The sequence below is a fragment of the Carcharhinus amblyrhynchos genome, chromosome 9 (genome assembly GCF_965287045.1).
Source record: "Carcharhinus amblyrhynchos chromosome 9, sCarAmb.v2.hapA, whole genome shotgun sequence".
Taxonomy (NCBI): domain Eukaryota; kingdom Metazoa; phylum Chordata; class Chondrichthyes; order Carcharhiniformes; family Carcharhinidae; genus Carcharhinus; species Carcharhinus amblyrhynchos.
Window position 1 is genome coordinate 1,038,130 of NC_137332.1, and position 19,297 is coordinate 1,057,426.

General features: G+C 47.5%; 1 protein-coding gene across 1 annotated transcript in view; it reads right to left on the reverse strand.

Moving 5' to 3' along the window:
* Positions 1-19,297, reverse strand: part of col11a1a (collagen, type XI, alpha 1a) — a 443,284-nt gene that overhangs the window by 272,577 nt on the left and 151,410 nt on the right. Inside the window, exons 9-10 of the mRNA XM_080195067.1 lie at positions 13,337-13,405; positions 12,043-12,084 (exon numbers count right to left, since the gene is read on the reverse strand). Coding sequence (XP_080051193.1) covers positions 12,043-12,084; positions 13,337-13,405 — 111 coding nt within the window. The remainder of the gene's footprint in view (positions 1-12,042; positions 12,085-13,336; positions 13,406-19,297) is intronic.

Below are 19,297 nucleotides of genomic sequence, written 5' to 3' on the forward strand. Positions count from 1 at the left end.
GATACAGTGTGCTGTGATTATACACGGTGAGTAATTAAACAGTGGGGATTGCGACTGATGATACAGTGTGCTGTGATTATACACGGTGAGTAATTAAACAGTGGGGATTGGGAGTGATGATACAGTGTGCTGAGATTATACACGGACAGTAATTAAACAGAGGTGATTGGGAGTGATGATACAGTGTGCTGTGATTATACACGGTGAGTAATTAAACAGTGGGGATTGCGACTGATGATACAGTGTGCTGTGATTATACATGGACAGTAATTAAACAGTGGGGATTGGGAGTGATGATACAGTGTGCTGTGGTAATACACGAACAGTAATTAAACAGCGGGGATTGGGAGTGATGATACAGTGTGCTGTGATTATACACGGACAGTAATTAAACAGTGGGGATTGGGAGTGATGAAACAGTGTGCTGTGATTATACACGGACAGTAATTAAACAGTGGGGATTGGGAGTGATGATACAGTGTGCTGTGATTATACATGGACAGTAATTAAACAGTGGGGATTGGGAGTGATGATACAGTGTGCTGTGATTATACACTGACAGTAATTAAACAGTGGGGATTGGGAGTGATGAAACAGTGTGCTGTGATGATACACGTTGAGTAATTAAACTGTGGGGATTGGGAGTGATGATACAGTGTGCTGTGATTATACACGGTGAGTAATTAAACAGTGGGGATTGGGAGTGATGATACAGTGTGCTGTGATTATACACGGACAGTAATTAAACAGAGCTGATTGGGAGTGATGATACAGTGTGCTGTGATTATACACGGTGAGTAATTAAACAGTGGGGATTGGGAGTGATGATACAGTGTGCTGTGATTATACACGGACAGTAATTAAACAGCGGGGATTGGGAGTGATGATACAGTGTGCTGTGATTATACATGGACAGTAATTAAACAGTGGGGATTGGGAGTGATGATACAGTGTGCTGTGGTAATACACTGGATAGCGAATGTTGTCCCATTGTTTAAGAAGGGGAACAGAGACTTTGCCGGGAATTATAGACCGGTGAGTCTTACTTCTGTTGTGGGCAAGGTTTTAGAAAAAATTATTAGGGATAGGATTTATAGTTATTTAGAGTGTAATGAATTGATTAGAAATAGTCAGCATGGTTTTGTAGCGGGTAGGTCGTGCCTTACTAACCTTATTGAGTTTTTTGAGAAGGTGACCAAAGAGGTGGATGGGGGTAAGGCAGTTGACGTGGTATACATGGATTTTAGTAAGGCGTTCGATAAGGTTCACCATGGTAGGCTTCTGCAGAAAATGCAGATGTATGGGATTGTGGGTAATCTAGGAAGTTGGATCAGGAATTGGCTATCAGATAGGAGACAGAGGGTGGTGGTGGATGGTAAATATTCATCATGGAGTGCAGTTACGAGTGGTGTGCCTCAGGGATCTGTTTTGGGGCCACTGTTGTTTGTAATTTTTATTAATGATCTGGATGAGGGTATAGTTGGGTGGATTAGTAAATTTGCTGATGACACCAAAGTTGGAGGTGTGGTAGATTGTGAGGAAGGGTGTCATAGTCTGCAGGGAGACTTAGATAGGTTGCAGAGCTGGGCCGAGAGGTGGCGGATGGAATTTAATGCGGAGAAGTGTGAGGTAATTCACTTTGGTAGGAGCAACAGATGTGTCGAGTATAGGGCTAACGGGAGGACTTTGAATAGTGTGGATGAACAGAGGGATCTAGGTGTGTGTGTACATAGATCCCTGAAAGTTGGGAATCAAGTAGATAAGGTTGTCAAGAAGGCGTACGGTGTCTTGGCGTTTATTGGTAGGGGGATTGAATTTAGGAGTCGCAGTGTAATGTTGCAACTGTACACTACTCTAGTGCGGCCGCACTTGGAGTACTGTGTGCAGTTCTGGTCCCCGCATTACAAGAAGGATGTGGAGGCGTTGGAGAGGGTGCAGAGGAGGTTTACTAGGATGTTGCCTGGTATGGTGGGGAGGTCCTATGAGGAGAGACTGAGGGATCTAGGGTTGTTTTCGTTGGGAAGAAGGCGGCTAAGAGGGGATCTTATTGAAACATATAAGATGATTAGGGGTTTAGATAGGGTGGATAGTGATAGCCTTTTTCCTCGGATGGAGAAAGCTAGCACGAGGGGGCATGACTTTAAATTAAGGGGGGGTAGCTACAGGACGGATGTCAGGGGTAGGTTCTTTACCCAGCGGGTGGTGAGGGATTGGAATGCCCTGCCTGCTGCAGTCGTAGATGCGTCTAGTTTGGGGGCGTTTAAGAGATCTCTGGATAGGTTTATGGACGAAAAGGGATTGGTATAGGCTAGTGGGTCATTGTTTTTGTAACTGGTCGGCGCAACATCGTGGGCCGAAGGGCCTGTTCTGCGCTGTAATGTTCTATGTTCTATGTTCTATGTTCTATGTTCTATGTACACGAACAGTAATTAAACAGCGGGGATTGGGAGTGATGATACAGTGTTCTGTGATTATACACTGACAGTAATTAAACAGTGGGGATTGGGAGTGATGAAACAGTGTGCTGTGATTATACACGGACAGTAATTAAACAGTGGGATTGGGAGTGATGATACAGTGTGCTGTGATTATACACGGACAGTAAATAAACAGCGGGGATTGGGAGTGATGATACAGTGTGCTGTGATTATACACGGACAGTAATTAAACAGCGGGGATTGGGAGTGATGATACAGTGTGCTGTGATTATACACGGACGGTAAATAAACAGCGGGGATTGAGAGTGATGATACAGTGTGCTGTGATTATTCACGGACAGTAATTAAACAGTGGGGATTGGGAGTGATGATACAGTGTGCTGTGATTATACACGGACATTAATTACACAGCAGGGATTGGGAGTGATGATACAGTGTGCTGTGATTATACACGGACAGGAATTACACAGCAGGGATTGGGGGGGATGATACAGTGTGCTGTGATTATACACGGTGAGTAATTAAACAGCGGTGATTGGGAGTGATGATACAGTGTGCTGTGATTATACACGGTGAGTAATTAAACAGCGGGGATTGAGACTGATGATACAGTGTGCTGTGATTATACAGGTGAGTAATTAAACAGCAGGGATTGGGAGTGATGATACAGTGTGCTGTGATTATACACGGACAGTAATTAAACAGCGGGGATTGGGAGTGATGATACAGTGTGCTGTGATTATACACGGACAGTAATTAAACAGCGGGGATTGGGAGTGATGATACAGTGTGCTGTGATTATACACGGTGAGTAATTAAACAGCGGGGATTGAGACTGATGATAGAGTGTGCTGTGATTATACAGGTGAGTAATTAAACAGCAGGGATTGGGAGTGATGATACAGTGTGCTGTGATTATACACGGTGAGTAATTAAACAGCGGGGATTGAGACTGATGATACAGTGTGCTGTGATTATACAGGTGAGTAATTAAACAGCAGGGATTGGGAGTGATGATACAGTGTGCTGTGATTATACACGGACAGTAATTAAACAGCGGGGATTGGGAGTGATGATACAGTGTGCTGTGATTATACACGGTGAGTAATTAAACAGCGGGGATTGGGAGTGATGATACAGTGTGCTGTGAGTATACACGGACAGTAATTAAACAGCGGGGATTGGGAGTGATGATACAGTGTGCTGTGATTATACATGGACAGTAATTAAACAGTGGGGATTGGGAGTGATGATACAGTGTGCTGTGATTATACGCAGTGAGTAATTAAACAGCGGGGATTGGGAGTGATGATACAGTGTGCTGTGATTATACAGGTGAGTAATAAAACAGCAGGGATTGGGAGTGATGATACAGTGTGCTGTGAGTATACACGGACAGTAATTAAACAGCGGGGATTGGGAGTGATGATACAGTGTGCTGTGATTATACATGGACAGTAATTAAACAGTGGGGATTGGGAGTGACGATACAGTGCGCAGTGATTATACACGGACAGTAATTAAACAGTGGGAATTGGGAGTGATGATACAGTGTGCTGTGATTATACACGGACAGTAATTAAACAGCGGGGATTGGGAGTGATGATACAGTGTGCTGTGATTATACACGGACAGTAAATAAACAGCGGGGATTGGGAGTGATGATACAGTGTCCTGTGATTATACACGGTGTGTAATTAAACAGTGGGGATTGGGAGTGATGATACAGTGTGCTGTGATTATACACGGTGAGCAATTAAACAGTGGGGAACGGGAGTGATGATACAGTGTGTTGTGATTATACACGGTGAGTAATTAAACTGTGGGGATTGGGAGTTATGACACAGTGTGCTGTGATTATACACGGACAGTAATTAAACAGTGGGGATTGGGAGTGATGATACAGTGTGCTGTGGTAATACACGAACAGTAATTAAACAGCGGGGATTGGGAGTGATGATACAGTGTTCTGTCATTATACACTGAAAGTAATTAAACAGTGGGGATTGGGAGTGATGAAACAGTGTGCTGTGATTATACACGGACAGTAATTAAACAGTGGGATTGGGAGTGATGATACAGTGTGCTGTGATTATACACGGACAGTAAATAAACAGCGGGGATTGGGAGTGATGATACAGTGTGCTGTGATTATACACGGACAGTAAATAAACAGCGGGGATTGGGAGTGATGATACAGTGTGCTGTGATTATACACGGACAGTAATTAAACAGCGGGGATTGGGAGTGATGATACAGTGTGCTGTGATTATACACGGACGGTAAATAAACAGCGGGGATTGAGAGTGATGATACAGTGTGCTGTGATTATTCACGGACAGTAATTAAACAGTGGGGATTGGGAGTGATGATACAGTGTGCTGTGATTATACACGGACATTAATTACACAGCAGGGATTGGGAGTGATGATACAGTGTGCTGTGATTATACACGGACAGGAATTACACAGCAGGGATTGGGGGGGATGATACAGTGTGCTGTGATTATACACGGTGAGTAATTAAACAGCGGTGATTGGGAGTGATGATACAGTGTGCTGTGATTATACACGGTGAGTAATTAAACAGCGGGGATTGAGACTGATGATACAGTGTGCTGTGATTATACAGGTGAGTAATTAAACAGCAGGGATTGGGAGTGATGATACAGTGTGCTGTGATTATACACGGACAGTAATTAAACAGCGGGGATTGGGAGTGATGATACAGTGTGCTGTGATTATACACGGACAGTAATTAAACAGCGGGGATTGGGAGTGATGATACAGTGTGCTGTGATTATACACGGTGAGTAATTAAACAGCGGGGATTGAGACTGATGATAGAGTGTGCTGTGATTATACAGGTGAGTAATTAAACAGCAGGGATTGGGAGTGATGATACAGTGTGCTGTGATTATACACGGTGAGTAATTAAACAGCGGGGATTGAGACTGATGATACAGTGTGCTGTGATTATACAGGTGAGTAATTAAACAGCAGGGATTGGGAGTGATGATACAGTGTGCTGTGATTATACACGGACAGTAATTAAACAGCGGGGATTGGGAGTGATGATACAGTGTGCTGTGATTATACACGGTGAGTAATTAAACAGCGGGGATTGGGAGTGATGATACAGTGTGCTGTGAGTATACACGGACAGTAATTAAACAGCGGGGATTGGGAGTGATGATACAGTGTGCTGTGATTATACATGGACAGTAATTAAACAGTGGGGATTGGGAGTGATGATACAGTGTGCTGTGATTATACGCAGTGAGTAATTAAACAGCGGGGATTGGGAGTGATGATACAGTGTGCTGTGATTATACAGGTGAGTAATAAAACAGCAGGGATTGGGAGTGATGATACAGTGTGCTGTGAGTATACACGGACAGTAATTAAACAGCGGGGATTGGGAGTGATGATACAGTGTGCTGTGATTATACATGGACAGTAATTAAACAGTGGGGATTGGGAGTGACGATACAGTGCGCAGTGATTATACACGGACAGTAATTAAACAGTGGGAATTGGGAGTGATGATACAGTGTGCTGTGATTATACACGGACAGTAATTAAACAGCGGGGATTGGGAGTGATGATACAGTGTGCTGTGATTATACACGGACAGTAAATAAACAGCGGGGATTGGGAGTGATGATACAGTGTCCTGTGATTATACACGGTGTGTAATTAAACAGTGGGGATTGGGAGTGATGATACAGTGTGCTGTGATTATACACGGTGAGCAATTAAACAGTGGGGAACGGGAGTGATGATACAGTGTGTTGTGATTATACACGGTGAGTAATTAAACTGTGGGGATTGGGAGTTATGACACAGTGTGCTGTGATTATACACGGACAGTAATTAAACAGTGGGGATTGGGAGTGATGATACAGTGTGCTGTGGTAATACACGAACAGTAATTAAACAGCGGGGATTGGGAGTGATGATACAGTGTTCTGTCATTATACACTGAAAGTAATTAAACAGTGGGGATTGGGAGTGATGAAACAGTGTGCTGTGATTATACACGGACAGTAATTAAACAGTGGGATTGGGAGTGATGATACAGTGTGCTGTGATTATACACGGACAGTAAATAAACAGCGGGGATTGGGAGTGATGATACAGTGTGCTGTGATTATACACGGACAGTAATTAAACAGCGGGGATTGGGAGTGATGATACAGTGTGCTGTGATTATACACGGACGGTAAATAAACAGCGGGGATTGAGAGTGATGATACAGTGTGCTGTGATTATTCACGGACAGTAATTAAACAGTGGGGATTGGGAGTGATGATACAGTGTGCTGTGATTATACACGGACATTAATTACACAGCAGGGATTGGGAGTGATGATACAGTGTGCTGTGATTATACACGGACAGGAATTACACAGCAGGGATTGGGGGGGATGATACAGTGTGCTGTGATTATACACGGTGAGTAATTAAACAGCGGTGATTGGGAGTGATGGTACAGTGTGCTGTGATTATACACGGACAGTAATTAAACAGTGGTGATTGGGAGTGATGATACAGTGTGCTGTGATTATACAGGTGAGTAATTAAACAGCAGGGATTGGGAGTGATGATACAGTGTGCTGTGAGTATACACGGACAGTAATTAAACAGCGGGGATTGGGAGTGATGATACAGTGTGCTGTGATTATACATGGACAGTAATTAAACAGTGGGGATTGGGAGTGATGATACAGTGTGCTGTGATTATACAGGTGAGTAATTAAACAGCAGGGATTGGGAGTGATGATACAGTGTGCTGTGAGTATACACGGACAGTAATTAAACAGCGGGGATTGGGAGTGATGATACAGTGTGCTGTGATTATACATGGACAGTAATTAAACAGTGGGGATTGGGAGTGACGATACAGTGCGCAGTGATTATACACGGACAGTAATTAAACAGTGGGAATTGGGAGTGATGATACAGTGTGCTGTGATTATACACGGACAGTAATTAAACAGCGGGGATTGGGAGTGATGATACAGTGTGCTGTGATTATACACGGACAGTAAATAAACAGCGGGGATTGGGAGTGATGATACAGTGTCCTGTGATTATACACGGTGTGTAATTAAACAGTGGGGATTGGGAGTGATGATACAGTGTGCTGTGATTATACACGGTCAGTAATTAAACTATGGGGATTGGGAGTTATGACACAGTGTGCTGTGATTATACACGGACAGTAATTAAACAGTCGGGATTGGGAGCGATGATACACTGCGCTGTGATTATACACGGACAGTAATTAAACAGTGGGGATTGGGAGTGATGATACAGTGTGCTGTGATTATACACGGTGAGTAATTAAACTGTGGGGATTGGGAGTGATGATACAGTGTGCTGTGATTATACACGGTGAGTAATTAAACTGTGGGGATTGGGAGTTATGACACAGTGTGCTGTGATTATACACGGACAGTAATTAAACAGCGGGGATTGGGAGTGATGATACACTGCGCTGTGATTATACACGGACAATAAATAAACAGCGGGGATTGGGAGTGATGATACAGTGTGCTGTGATTATACACGGTGAGAAATTAAACAGCGGGGATTGGGAGTGATGATACAGTGTGCTGTGATTACACACGGACAGTAATTAAACAGTGGGGATTGGGAGTGATGATACAGTGTGCTGTGATTATACACGGACAGTAATTAAACAGCGGGGATTGGGAGTGATGATACAGTGTGCTGTGATTATACACTGACAGTAATTAAACAGTGGGGATTGGGAGTGATGATACAGTGTGCTGTGATTATACACGGTGAGTAATTAAACTGTGGGGATTGGGAGTTATGACACAGTGTGCTGTGATTATACACGGACAGTAATTAAACAGCGGGGATTGGGAGTGATGATACACTGCGCTGTGATTATACACGGACAATAAATAAACAGCGGGGATTGGGAGTGATGATACAGTGTGCTGTGATTATACACGGTGAGAAATTAAACAGCGGGGATTGGGAGTGATGATACAGTGTGCTGTGATTACACACAGACAGTAATTAAACAGTGGGGATTGGGAGTGATGATACAGTGTGCTGTGATTATACACGGACAGTAATTAAACAGCGGGGATTGGGAGTGATGATACAGTGTGCTGTGATTATACACTGACAGTAATTAAACAGTGGGGATTGGGAGTGATGATACAGTGTGCTGTGATTATACACGGTGAGTAATTAAACTGTGGGGATTGGGAGTGATGATACAGTGTGCTGTGATTATACACGGTGAGTAATTAAACAGCGGGGATTGTGAGTGATGATACAGTGTGCTGTGATTATACACGGACAGTAATTAAACAGTGGGGATTGGGAGTGATGATACAGTGTGCTGTGATTATAAACGGACAGTAATTAAACAGCGGGGATTGGGAGTGATGATACAGTGTGCTGTGATTATACACGGTGAGTAATTAAACAGTGGGGATTGGGAGTGATGATACAGTGTGCTGTGATTATACACGGACAGTAATTAAACAGAGGTGATTGGGAGTGATGATACAGTGTGCTGTGATTATACACGGTGAGTAATTAAACAGTGGGGATTGGGACTGATGATACAGTGTGCTGTGATTATACACGGACAGTAATTAAACAGTGGGGATTGGGAGTGATGATACAGTGTGCTGTGATTATACATGGACAGTAATTAAACAGTGGGGATTGGGAGTGATGATACAGTGTGCTGTGGTAATACACGAACAGTAATTAGACAGCGGGGATTGGGAGTGATGATACAGTGTGCTGTGATTATACACTGACAGTCAATAAACAGTGGGGATTGGGAGTGATGAAACAGTGTGCTGTGATTATACACGGACAGTAATTAAACAGTGGGATTGGGAGTGATGATACAGTGTGCTGTGATTATACACGGTGAGTAATTAAACTGTGGGGATTGGGAGTGATGATACAGTGTGCTGTGATTATACACGGACAGTAAATAAACAGCGGGGATTGGGAGTGATGATACAGTGTGCTGTGGTAATACACGAACAGTAATTAAACAGCGGGGATTGGGAGTGATGATACAGTGTGCTGTGATTATACACTGACAGTCATTAAACAGTGGGGATTGGGAGTGATGAAACAGTGTGCTGTGATTATACACGGACAGTAATTAAACAGTGGGATTGGGAGTGATGATACAGTGTGCTGTGATTATACACGGTGAGTAATTAAACTGTGGGGATTGGGAGTGATGATACAGTGTGCTGTGATTATACACGGACAGTAAATAAACAGCGGGGATTGGGAGTGATGATACAGTGTGCTGTGATTATACACGGACAGTAATTAAACAGTGGGGATTGGGAGTGATGATACAGTGTGCTGTGATTATACACGGACGGTAAATAAACAGCGGGGATTGAGAGTGATGATACAGTGTGCTGTGATTATTCACGGACAGTAATTAAACAGTGGGGATTGGGAGTGATGATACAGTGTGCTGTGATTATACACGGTGAGTAATTAAACAGCGGGGATTGGGAGTGATGATACAGTGTGCTGTGATTATACACGGACAGGAATTACACAGCAGGGATTGGGAGTGATGATACAGTGTGCTGTGATTATCCACGGACATTAATTACACAGCAGGGATTGGGAGTGATGATACAGTGTGCTGTGGTAATACACGAACAGTAATTAAACAGCGGGGATTGGGAGTGATGATACAGTGTGCTGTGATTATACACTGACAGTCATTAAACAGTGGGGATTGGGAGTGATGAAACAGTGTGCTGTGATTATACATGGACAGTAATTAAACAGTGGGATTGGGAGTGATGATACAGTGTGCTGTGATTATACACGGTGAGTAATTAAACTGTGGGGATTGGGAGTGATGATACAGTGTGCTGTGATTATACACGGACAGTAAATAAACAGCGGGGATTGAGAGTGATGATACAGTGTGCTGTGATTATTCACGGACAGTAATTAAACAGTGGGGATTGGGAGTGATGATACAGTGTGCTGTGATTATACACGGACAGTAATTAAACAGCGGGGATTGGGAGTGATGATACAGTGTGCTGTGATTATACACGGACAGGAATTACACAGCAGGGATTGGGAGTGATGATACAGTGTGCTGTGATTATCCACGGACATTAATTACACAGCAGGGATTGGGAGTGATGATACAGTGTGCTGTGATTATACACGGACAGGAATTACACAGCAGGGATTGGGAGTGATGATACAGTGTGCTGTGATTATACACGGTGAGTAATTAAACAGCGGGGATTGAGACTGATGATACAGTGTGCTGTGATTATACACGGACAGTAATTAAACAGTGGGGATTGGGATTGATGATACAGTGTGCTGTGATTATACACGGACAGTAATTAAACAGTGGGGATTGGGAGTGATGATACAGTGTGCTGTGATTATACACGGACAGTAATTAAACAGTGGGAATTGGGAGTGATGATACAGTGTGCTGTGATTATACACGGACAGTAATTAAACAGTGGGAATTGGGAGTGATGATACAGTTTGCTGTGATTATACATGGACAGTAATTAAACAGTGGGAATTGGGAGTGATGTTACAGTGTGCTGTGATTATACACAGACAATAATTAAACAGTGGGGATTGGGAGTGATGAAACAGTGTGCTGTGATTATACACGGACAGTAATTAAACAGCGGGGATTGGGAGTGATGATACAGTGTGCTGTGATTATACACGGACAGTAATCAAACAGCGAGGATTGGAAGTGATGATACAGTGTGCTGTGATTATACACAGACAGTAATTAAACAGCGGGGATTGGGAGTGATGATACAGTGTGCTGTGATTATACACGGACAGTAATTAAACAGTGGGGATTGGGAGTGATGATACAGTATGCTGTGATTATACACGATGAGTAATTAAACAACAGCTATTGGGAGTGATGATACAGTGTGCTCTGATTATACACGGACAGTAATTATACAGCAGGGATTGGGAGTGATGAAACAGTGTGCTGTGATTATACCCGGACAGTAATTAAACAGCGGGGATTGGGACTGATGATACAGTGTGCTGTGATTATACACGGATTTTAATTAAACAGCGGGGATTGGGACTGATGATACAGTGTGCTGTGATTATACACGGACAGTAATTAAACAGTGGGGATTAGGAGTGATGATACAGTGTGCTGTGATTATACACGGACAGTAATTAAACAGCGGGGATTGGGAGTGATGATACAGTGTGCTGTGATTATACACGGACTTTAATTAAACAGCGGGGATTGGGAGTGATGATACAGTGTGCTGTGATTATACACAGACAGTAATTAAACAGTGGGGATTGGGAGTGATGATACAGTGTGCTGTGATTATACACGGACAGTAATTAAACAGCGGGGATTGGGACTGATGATACAGTGTGCTGTGATTATACACGGACAGTAATTAAACAGCGGGGATTGGGAGTGATGATACAGTGTGCTGTGATTATACACGGTGAGTAATTAAACAGTGGGTATTGGGAGTGATGATACAGTGTGATGTTGGTGTTGTGCGTGTGTAATCATCGCCATACCGCTGGTCCCTCTAATCCTGGAGGCCCTTCTATCAGCATTCCCTGAAACAATGAGAATACAATCATTAGCTTTGGTAAATCGCCTTTGATCAGAAATTTCTCCTGTTCCCTTGTGTTTTCACCTTTTTCTGACTGTCTCCGTCTCTCTCTCTGTCTGCCTCTCTCTGTCTGCCCCTTTCTCTCACTGTCTCTCTCTCTCTTTGTCTATGAGATTCTCTGATTCTTTCTCTCGATCTGTATCGGTGTCTCTCATTTTGGTTTTGCCTCGCTCTCTCTGTCTGTTTCATTTTGTTTCTGTCTCTGTCTCTGCATTCCCCTCCCTCTCTCTTTCCCCTTCTCTTGCTTTTCATACCTCTGTCACTCCCTCTCTCTGTCACTGTCTCTCTCAGTCGCTATCCCCCTCTCTCTCTCTGTCCTTCTCGTTTTCTCTCTCTCTCTGTTCATCTCAGTCTCTCTCTCTGTCCCTCTCGGTCTCTCTCTCTCTCTCACTTTGTCCCTCTCTCTCTCTCTCTGTGTCTCTCTCTCTCTGTCTGTCCCTCTCGGTCTCTGTCTCTCTCTCTCTCTCTCTCTGTCTCTTGGTCTCCGTCCCTCTCTCTCTCTCTCTCTCTGTCTGTCCCTCTCTCTCTCTCTCTGTCCCTCTGTCCCTCTCTCTCTCTGTCTGTCTCTCTGTCCCACTCTCTCTCTCTGCCTCTCTGTGCCTCTCTCTTGCTCTCTCTCTGTCTCTCTGTCCCTCTCTCTCTCTCTGTCTCTCTGTCCCTCTCTCTCTCCCCCCTCTCTCTGTCCCTCTCATTCTCTCTCTCTCTCTGTGTCCCTGTCCCTCTCGTTCTCTCTCTCCTCTGTCCCTGTCCCTCTCGTTCTCTCTCTCTGTGTCCCTGTCCCTCTCGTTCTCTCTCTCCTCTGTCCCTGTCCCTCTCGTTCTCTCTCTCTCTGTCCCTGTCCCTCTCATTCTCTCTCTCTCTCTGTCCCTGTCCCTCTCGTTCTCTCTCTCCTCTGTCCCTGTCCCTCTCGTTCTCTCTCTCTCTGTCCCTGTCCCTCTCATTCTCTCTCTCTCTCTGTCCCTGTCCCTCTCGTTCTCACTCTCTCTGTCCCTGTCCCTCTCGTTCTCTCTCTCTGCCTCCCAGCAGTGGCCTGAGATTCATGAATGGAGTGACAGTGGCTATTTGGCTAAGGGAGGCAGTACGCACACTGTCAGGGAGCTGGGCTGACCCTGGCTCGGGCTGGGGGGTTGCTGGGAGACCCCCACCCACACTTCCCGCCTCTGTTGAAGTGCTGATGATGCTGAGACTCGACTCACCGGTTCCACGACTGCGCGCTCCCCTTTCTGACCCTTCTCCCCCAGGAGACCCAGAGCGTTTGTGTTCACCTGAGAACAAATAGACCGTCACTGAAATACCCGCATCACTCCCCACCCCCACCCCCACACACCCCCACCCCCACCCCCACACATCCCCACCCCCACACACCCCCACCCCCACACACCCCCACCCCCACCCCCACACATCCCCACCCCCACACATCCCCACCCCCACACACCCCCACCCCCACACACCCCCATCCTCACACACCCCCACCCCCACACACCCCCACCCCCAAGCACCCCCACCCCACACATCCCCACCCTCACACACCCCCACCCCCACACACCCCCACCCCCACTCCCACACACACCCCTACACACACATACACCCCTACACACACCCCCACACCATACACATCCCCACCCCCACATACACACCCCTACACACACACATTCCCCCGCCCACACACGCACACACACATACCCCCACACATCCCCACCCACCAACACACTCGCGCCCACACACATACACACTCACATACCCACACCATGCACGTACACCCGCACACTCACACACACACACACCCATCTAGACACTTCATCATGCACATACGCGCACATGCAGGCACTCACCCACTCACCCACACACCCACACACACACACCCACACCCACACCCACACACACTTACCCACCCACATCTGGAAATACACCCACTCAGGCACTCACCCAGCCACACATCCACACACACCTGGAAACACACACACATTCACCCACTAACACCCACATACACAGACACACAGACATACTCACCCAGCCCCTCACACACACACCCACCCACACCTGGAAATACATCCATGTACGCACACACACCCACACAGACACACATCCATCCACCCACTTATCAACTCAAACAATGATATAGCACCAGAGACAGCCATTCAGCCCATCATGCTGTGTTAGCTCCTTGAATGAGCGAATCAATTCCCTCTGCTCATTCCTGCAGCAATTCCTTCATCTCCTCTCCAGCCAGGTGGCCCCGCTCGTTCCCATTGACCCCGCTCTCTCCCATTGACCCCGCTCTCTCCCATTGGCCCCGCTCTCTCCCATTGACCCCGCTCTCTCCCATTGACCCCGCTCTCTCCCATTGGCCCCGCTCTCTCCCATTGGCCCCGCTCTCTCCCATTGGCCCCGCTCTCTCCCATTGGCCCCGCTCACTCCCATTGGCCCCGCTCACTCCCATTGACCCCGCTCTCTCCCATTGACCCCGCTCTCTCCCATTGGCCCCGCTCACTCCCATTGGCCCCACTCTCTCCCATTGACCCCGCTGTCTCCCATTGGTCCCACTCTCTCCCATTGGCCCCGCTCTCTCCCATTGACCCCGCTCTCTCCCATTGACCCCGCTCTCTCCCATTGACCCCGCTGTCTCCCATTGACCCCGCTCTCTCCCATTGGCCCCGCTCTCTCCCATTGGCCCCGCTCTCTCCCATTGGCCCCGCTCTCTCCCATTGGCCCCGCTCTCTCCCATTGGCCCCGCTCTCTCCCATTGACCCCGCTCTCTCCCATTGGCCCCGCTCTCTCCCATTGACCCCGCTCTCTCCCATTGGCCCCGCTCTCTCCCATTGACCCCGCTCTCTCCCATTGACCCCGCTCTCTCCCATTGACCCCGCTCTCTCCCATTGGCCCCGCTCTCTCCCATTGGCCCCGCTCGTTCCCATTGGCCCCGCTCTCTCCCATTGGCCCCGCTCTCTCCCATTGACCCCTCTCTCTCCCATTGGTCCCGCTCTCTCCCATTGGCCCCGCTCTCTCCCATTGACCCCGCTCTCTCCCATTGACCCCGCTCTCTCCCATTGACCACGCTCTCTCCCATTGGCCCCGCTCTCTCCCATTGGCCCCGCTCTCTCCCATTGGCCCCGCTCTCTCCCATTGACCCCGCTCTCTCCCATTGGCCCCGCTCTCTCCCATTGGCCCCGCTCTCTCCCATTGGCCCCACTCTCTCCCATTGGTCCCGCTCGTTCCCATTGGTCCCGCTCGTTCCCATTGGTCCCGCTCGTTCCCATTGGCCCCGCTCGTTCCCATTGGCCCCGCTCTCTCCCATTGGCCCCGCTCTCTCCCATTGGCCCCGCTCTCTCCCATTGGCCCCGCTCTCTCCCATTGGCCCCGCTCTCTCCCTTTGGCCCCGCTCTCTCCCATTGACCCCTCTCTCTCCCATTGGTCCCGCTCTCTCCCATTGGCCCCGCTCTCTCCCATTGACCCCTCTCTCTCCCATTGGCCCCGCTCTCTCCCATTGGCCCCGCTCTCTCCCATTGGCCTGGCTCTCTCCCATTGGCCCCGCTCTCTCCCATTGGCCTCGCTCTCTCCCATTGGCCCCGCTCTCTCCCATTGGCCTCGCTCTCTCCCATTGGCCCGGCTCTCTCCCATTGGCCCCGTTCTCTCCCATTGGCCCCGCTCTCTCCCATTGGCCCCGCTCTCTCCCATTGGTCCGGCTCTCTCCCATTGGCCTGCTCGCTCCCATTGGTCCCGCTCGTTCCCATTGGCCCGCTCGCTCCCATTGGTCCCGCTCGTTCCCATTGGCCCCGCTCTCTCCCATTGGCCCCGCTCTCTCCCATTGACCCCTCTCTCTCCCATTGGTCCCGCTCTCTCCCATTGGCCCCGCTCTCTCCCATTGACCCCGCTCTCTCCCATTGACCCCGCTCTCTCCCATTGGTCCCGCTCTCTCCCATTGGCCCCTCTCTCTCCCATTGGCCCGCTCGCTCCCATTGGTCCCGCTCGTTCCCATTGGCCCCGCTCTCTCCCATTGGCCCCGCTCTCTCCCATTGGCCCCGCTCTCTCCCTTTGGCCCCGCTCTCTCCCTTTGGCCCCGCTCTCTCCCTTTGGCCCCGCTCTCTCCCATTGACCCCTCTCTCTCCCATTGGTCCCGCTCTCTCCCATTGGCCCCGCTCTCTCCCATTGACCCCTCTCTCTCCCATTGGCCCCGCTCTCTCCCATTGGCCCCGCTCTCTCCCATTGGCCCGGCTCTCTCCCATTGGCCCCGCTCTCTCCCATTGGCCTCGCTCTCTCCCATTGGCCCCGCTCTCTCCCATTGGCTTCGCTCTCTCCCATTGGCCCGGCTATCTCCCATTGGCCCCGTTCTCTCCCATTGGCCCCGCTCTCTCCCATTGGTCCCGCTCTCTCCCATTGGTCCGGCTCTCTCCCATTGGCCTGCTCGCTCCCATTGGTCCCGCTCGTTCCCATTGGCCCGCTCGCTCCCATTGGTCCCGCTCGTTCCCATTGGCCCCGCTCTCTCCCATTGACCCCTCTCTCTCCCATTGGTCCCGCTCTCTCCCATTGGCCCCGCTCTCTCCCATTGGGACGCCTCTCTCCCACATTCTATCCCGACATCCCCAAACATTTACCAGATCGCTAAACCTCCTCAGATAAACATCTTTGAATACCAAGGAGCAACTCAGCATGGTCAATCCACCTAAACTGCACAGCTTTGGACTGAGGGAAGAACCCGGAGCACCCAGAAGGAACTCACACAGACACCAAGGCCAGAATTGAACCAGGGTCCCTGGCACTGTGAGACAGCAGTGCTAACCACCGACCCACCGTACTGCCCTGGGTCCCTGGCGCTGTGAGGGAGCGGTGCTAAACACTGTGTCACCGTGCTGCCATTTGATAATAATTCTCATCAATCACTGTCAACCTTCTATCCTTTTCATTCTGTTTTTGATTCACTGTCTGGAGACTTTTACTTTCCTCTTGTTCCGAGTCCCGTTAATGAATGTTATTGTTTTAAGATCTCCCACTTCGAAAAACACAAGGAACAAGAGTGCAGGATAAGACCATTCGGCCCCTCGAGCCTGCTCCGCCATTTAATAAGATCATGGCTGATCTTTTTGTGGACTCAGCTCCACTTACCCACCCACTCACCATAACCCTTAATTCCTTTACTGTTCAAACATTTATCTATCCTTACCTTAAAAACATTCAATGAGGGAGCCTCAACTGTTTCACTGGTCAGGGAATTCCACAGATTCACAACCCTTTGTGTGAAGAAGTTCCTCCTCAACTCAGTCCTAAATCTGCTTCCCCTTATTTTGAGGCTATTCCTCCTAGTTCTAGTTTCACCCGCCAGTGGAAACAACTTCCCTGCTTCTATCTTATCGATTCCCTTCATAATCTTAGATGTTTCTATAAGATCTCCCCTCATTCTTCTGAATTCCAATGAGTATAGCCCCAGTCTACTCAGTCTCTCCTCATAATCCAACCCTCTCAACTCCAGAATCAACCTAGTGAATCTCCTCTGCACCCCCTCCAGTGCCAGTATATCCTTTCTCAAGTAAGGAGACCAAAACTGTACACAGTAACTCCAGGTGTGGCCTCACCAGCACCTTATACAGCTGCAACATAACCTCACTGTTTTTAAACTCTATCCCTCTAGCAATGAAGGACAAAATTCCATTTGCTTCTTAATTACCTGCTGCACCTGCAAACCAACTCCTTGAGGTTCCTGCACAAGGACACCCAGATCCCTCTGCACAGCAGCATGCTGCAATTTTTTACCATTTAAATAATAGTCCATTTTGCTGTTATTCCTACCAAAATGGATGACCTCACATTTGCCAACATTGTACTCCATCTGCCAGACCCTCACCCACTCACTGAGACTATCTATATCCCTTTGCAGACTTTCAGTGTCTTCTGCACACTTTGCCCTGCCACTCACCTTAGTAAGTAGTCTCAGGACACCAGGTTAAAGTCCAACAGGTTTACTTGGTAGCAAGAGCTTTTGGAGCACTGCCTCTTCATCAGGCACTCACCTGATGTTGTGAGATTACTTACTGTGCCCATCCCAATCCAACGCTGGCAACTCCACATCATACTCATTTTAGTGTCATCAGCAAATTTTGACACACTACACTTGGTCCCCAACTCCAAATCATCGATGTAAATCATAAACAATTGTGGTCCCAACACTGATCCCAGAGGCACACCACTAGTCACTGATCACCAAACCAGAAAAACACCCATTTACCCCCCACTCTTTGCTTTCTGTTAATTAACCAATCCTCTATCCATGCTAATACATTACCCGTAACACCGTGCACCTTTATCTTATGTAGCAGTCTTTGGTGCGGCACCTTGTCAAATGCCTTCTGGAAATCCAGATACACCACATCCACAGGTTCCCCGTTGTCCACTGCACATGGAATGTTCCCAAAGAATTCCACCAGATTAGTCAAACATGACCTTCCCTTCATGAACCCATGCTGTGTTTTACCAATGGGACAATTTATATCCAGATGTCTCGCTATTTCTTCCCTGATGATAGATTCAAGCATTTTCCCTACTACAGAAGTTAAGCTAACCGGCCTATAGTTACCTGCCTTTTGTCTATCTCCTTTTTTAAACAGTGGCGTCACATTTGCTGTTTTCCAATCTGAGGGAACCACCCCAGAGTCCAGTGAATTTTGGTAAATTACCATTAGTGCATTTACTGTTCCCTCCTCCATCTCTTTTAGTTCCCTGGGATGCATTCCATCAGGACCAGGAGACTTGTCTATCTTTAGCCCCCATTAACTTGCCCAACACAGCCTCTTTTGTGATAATGAGAGTTTCTAGGTTCTCCCCTGCCTTGGTCTTCCTGTCATCAATTTTTGCTATGTTATTTGTGTTTTCCACTGTGAAGATCGACACAAAATACGTGTTCAATGCCTCAGCCATTTTCTCATTTCCAGTTATTACATCTCCCTTCTCACCCTCTAAATGACAAATGTTTACTTTCACCGCTCTTTTTTGTTTTATATACCCGTGGAAACTTTTGCTATCTATTTTCCTGCCTTTTCCCAATATCCCTTAATTCCCAAAAAGAATAACAATCTGTCTCTCCCAGCCTTAAATAGATTGAATGCTGGAACATCCATCACTCTCTGTGGGAGAAAATTTCCAGAAGAATTCCTGCTCCTCTCACTGTG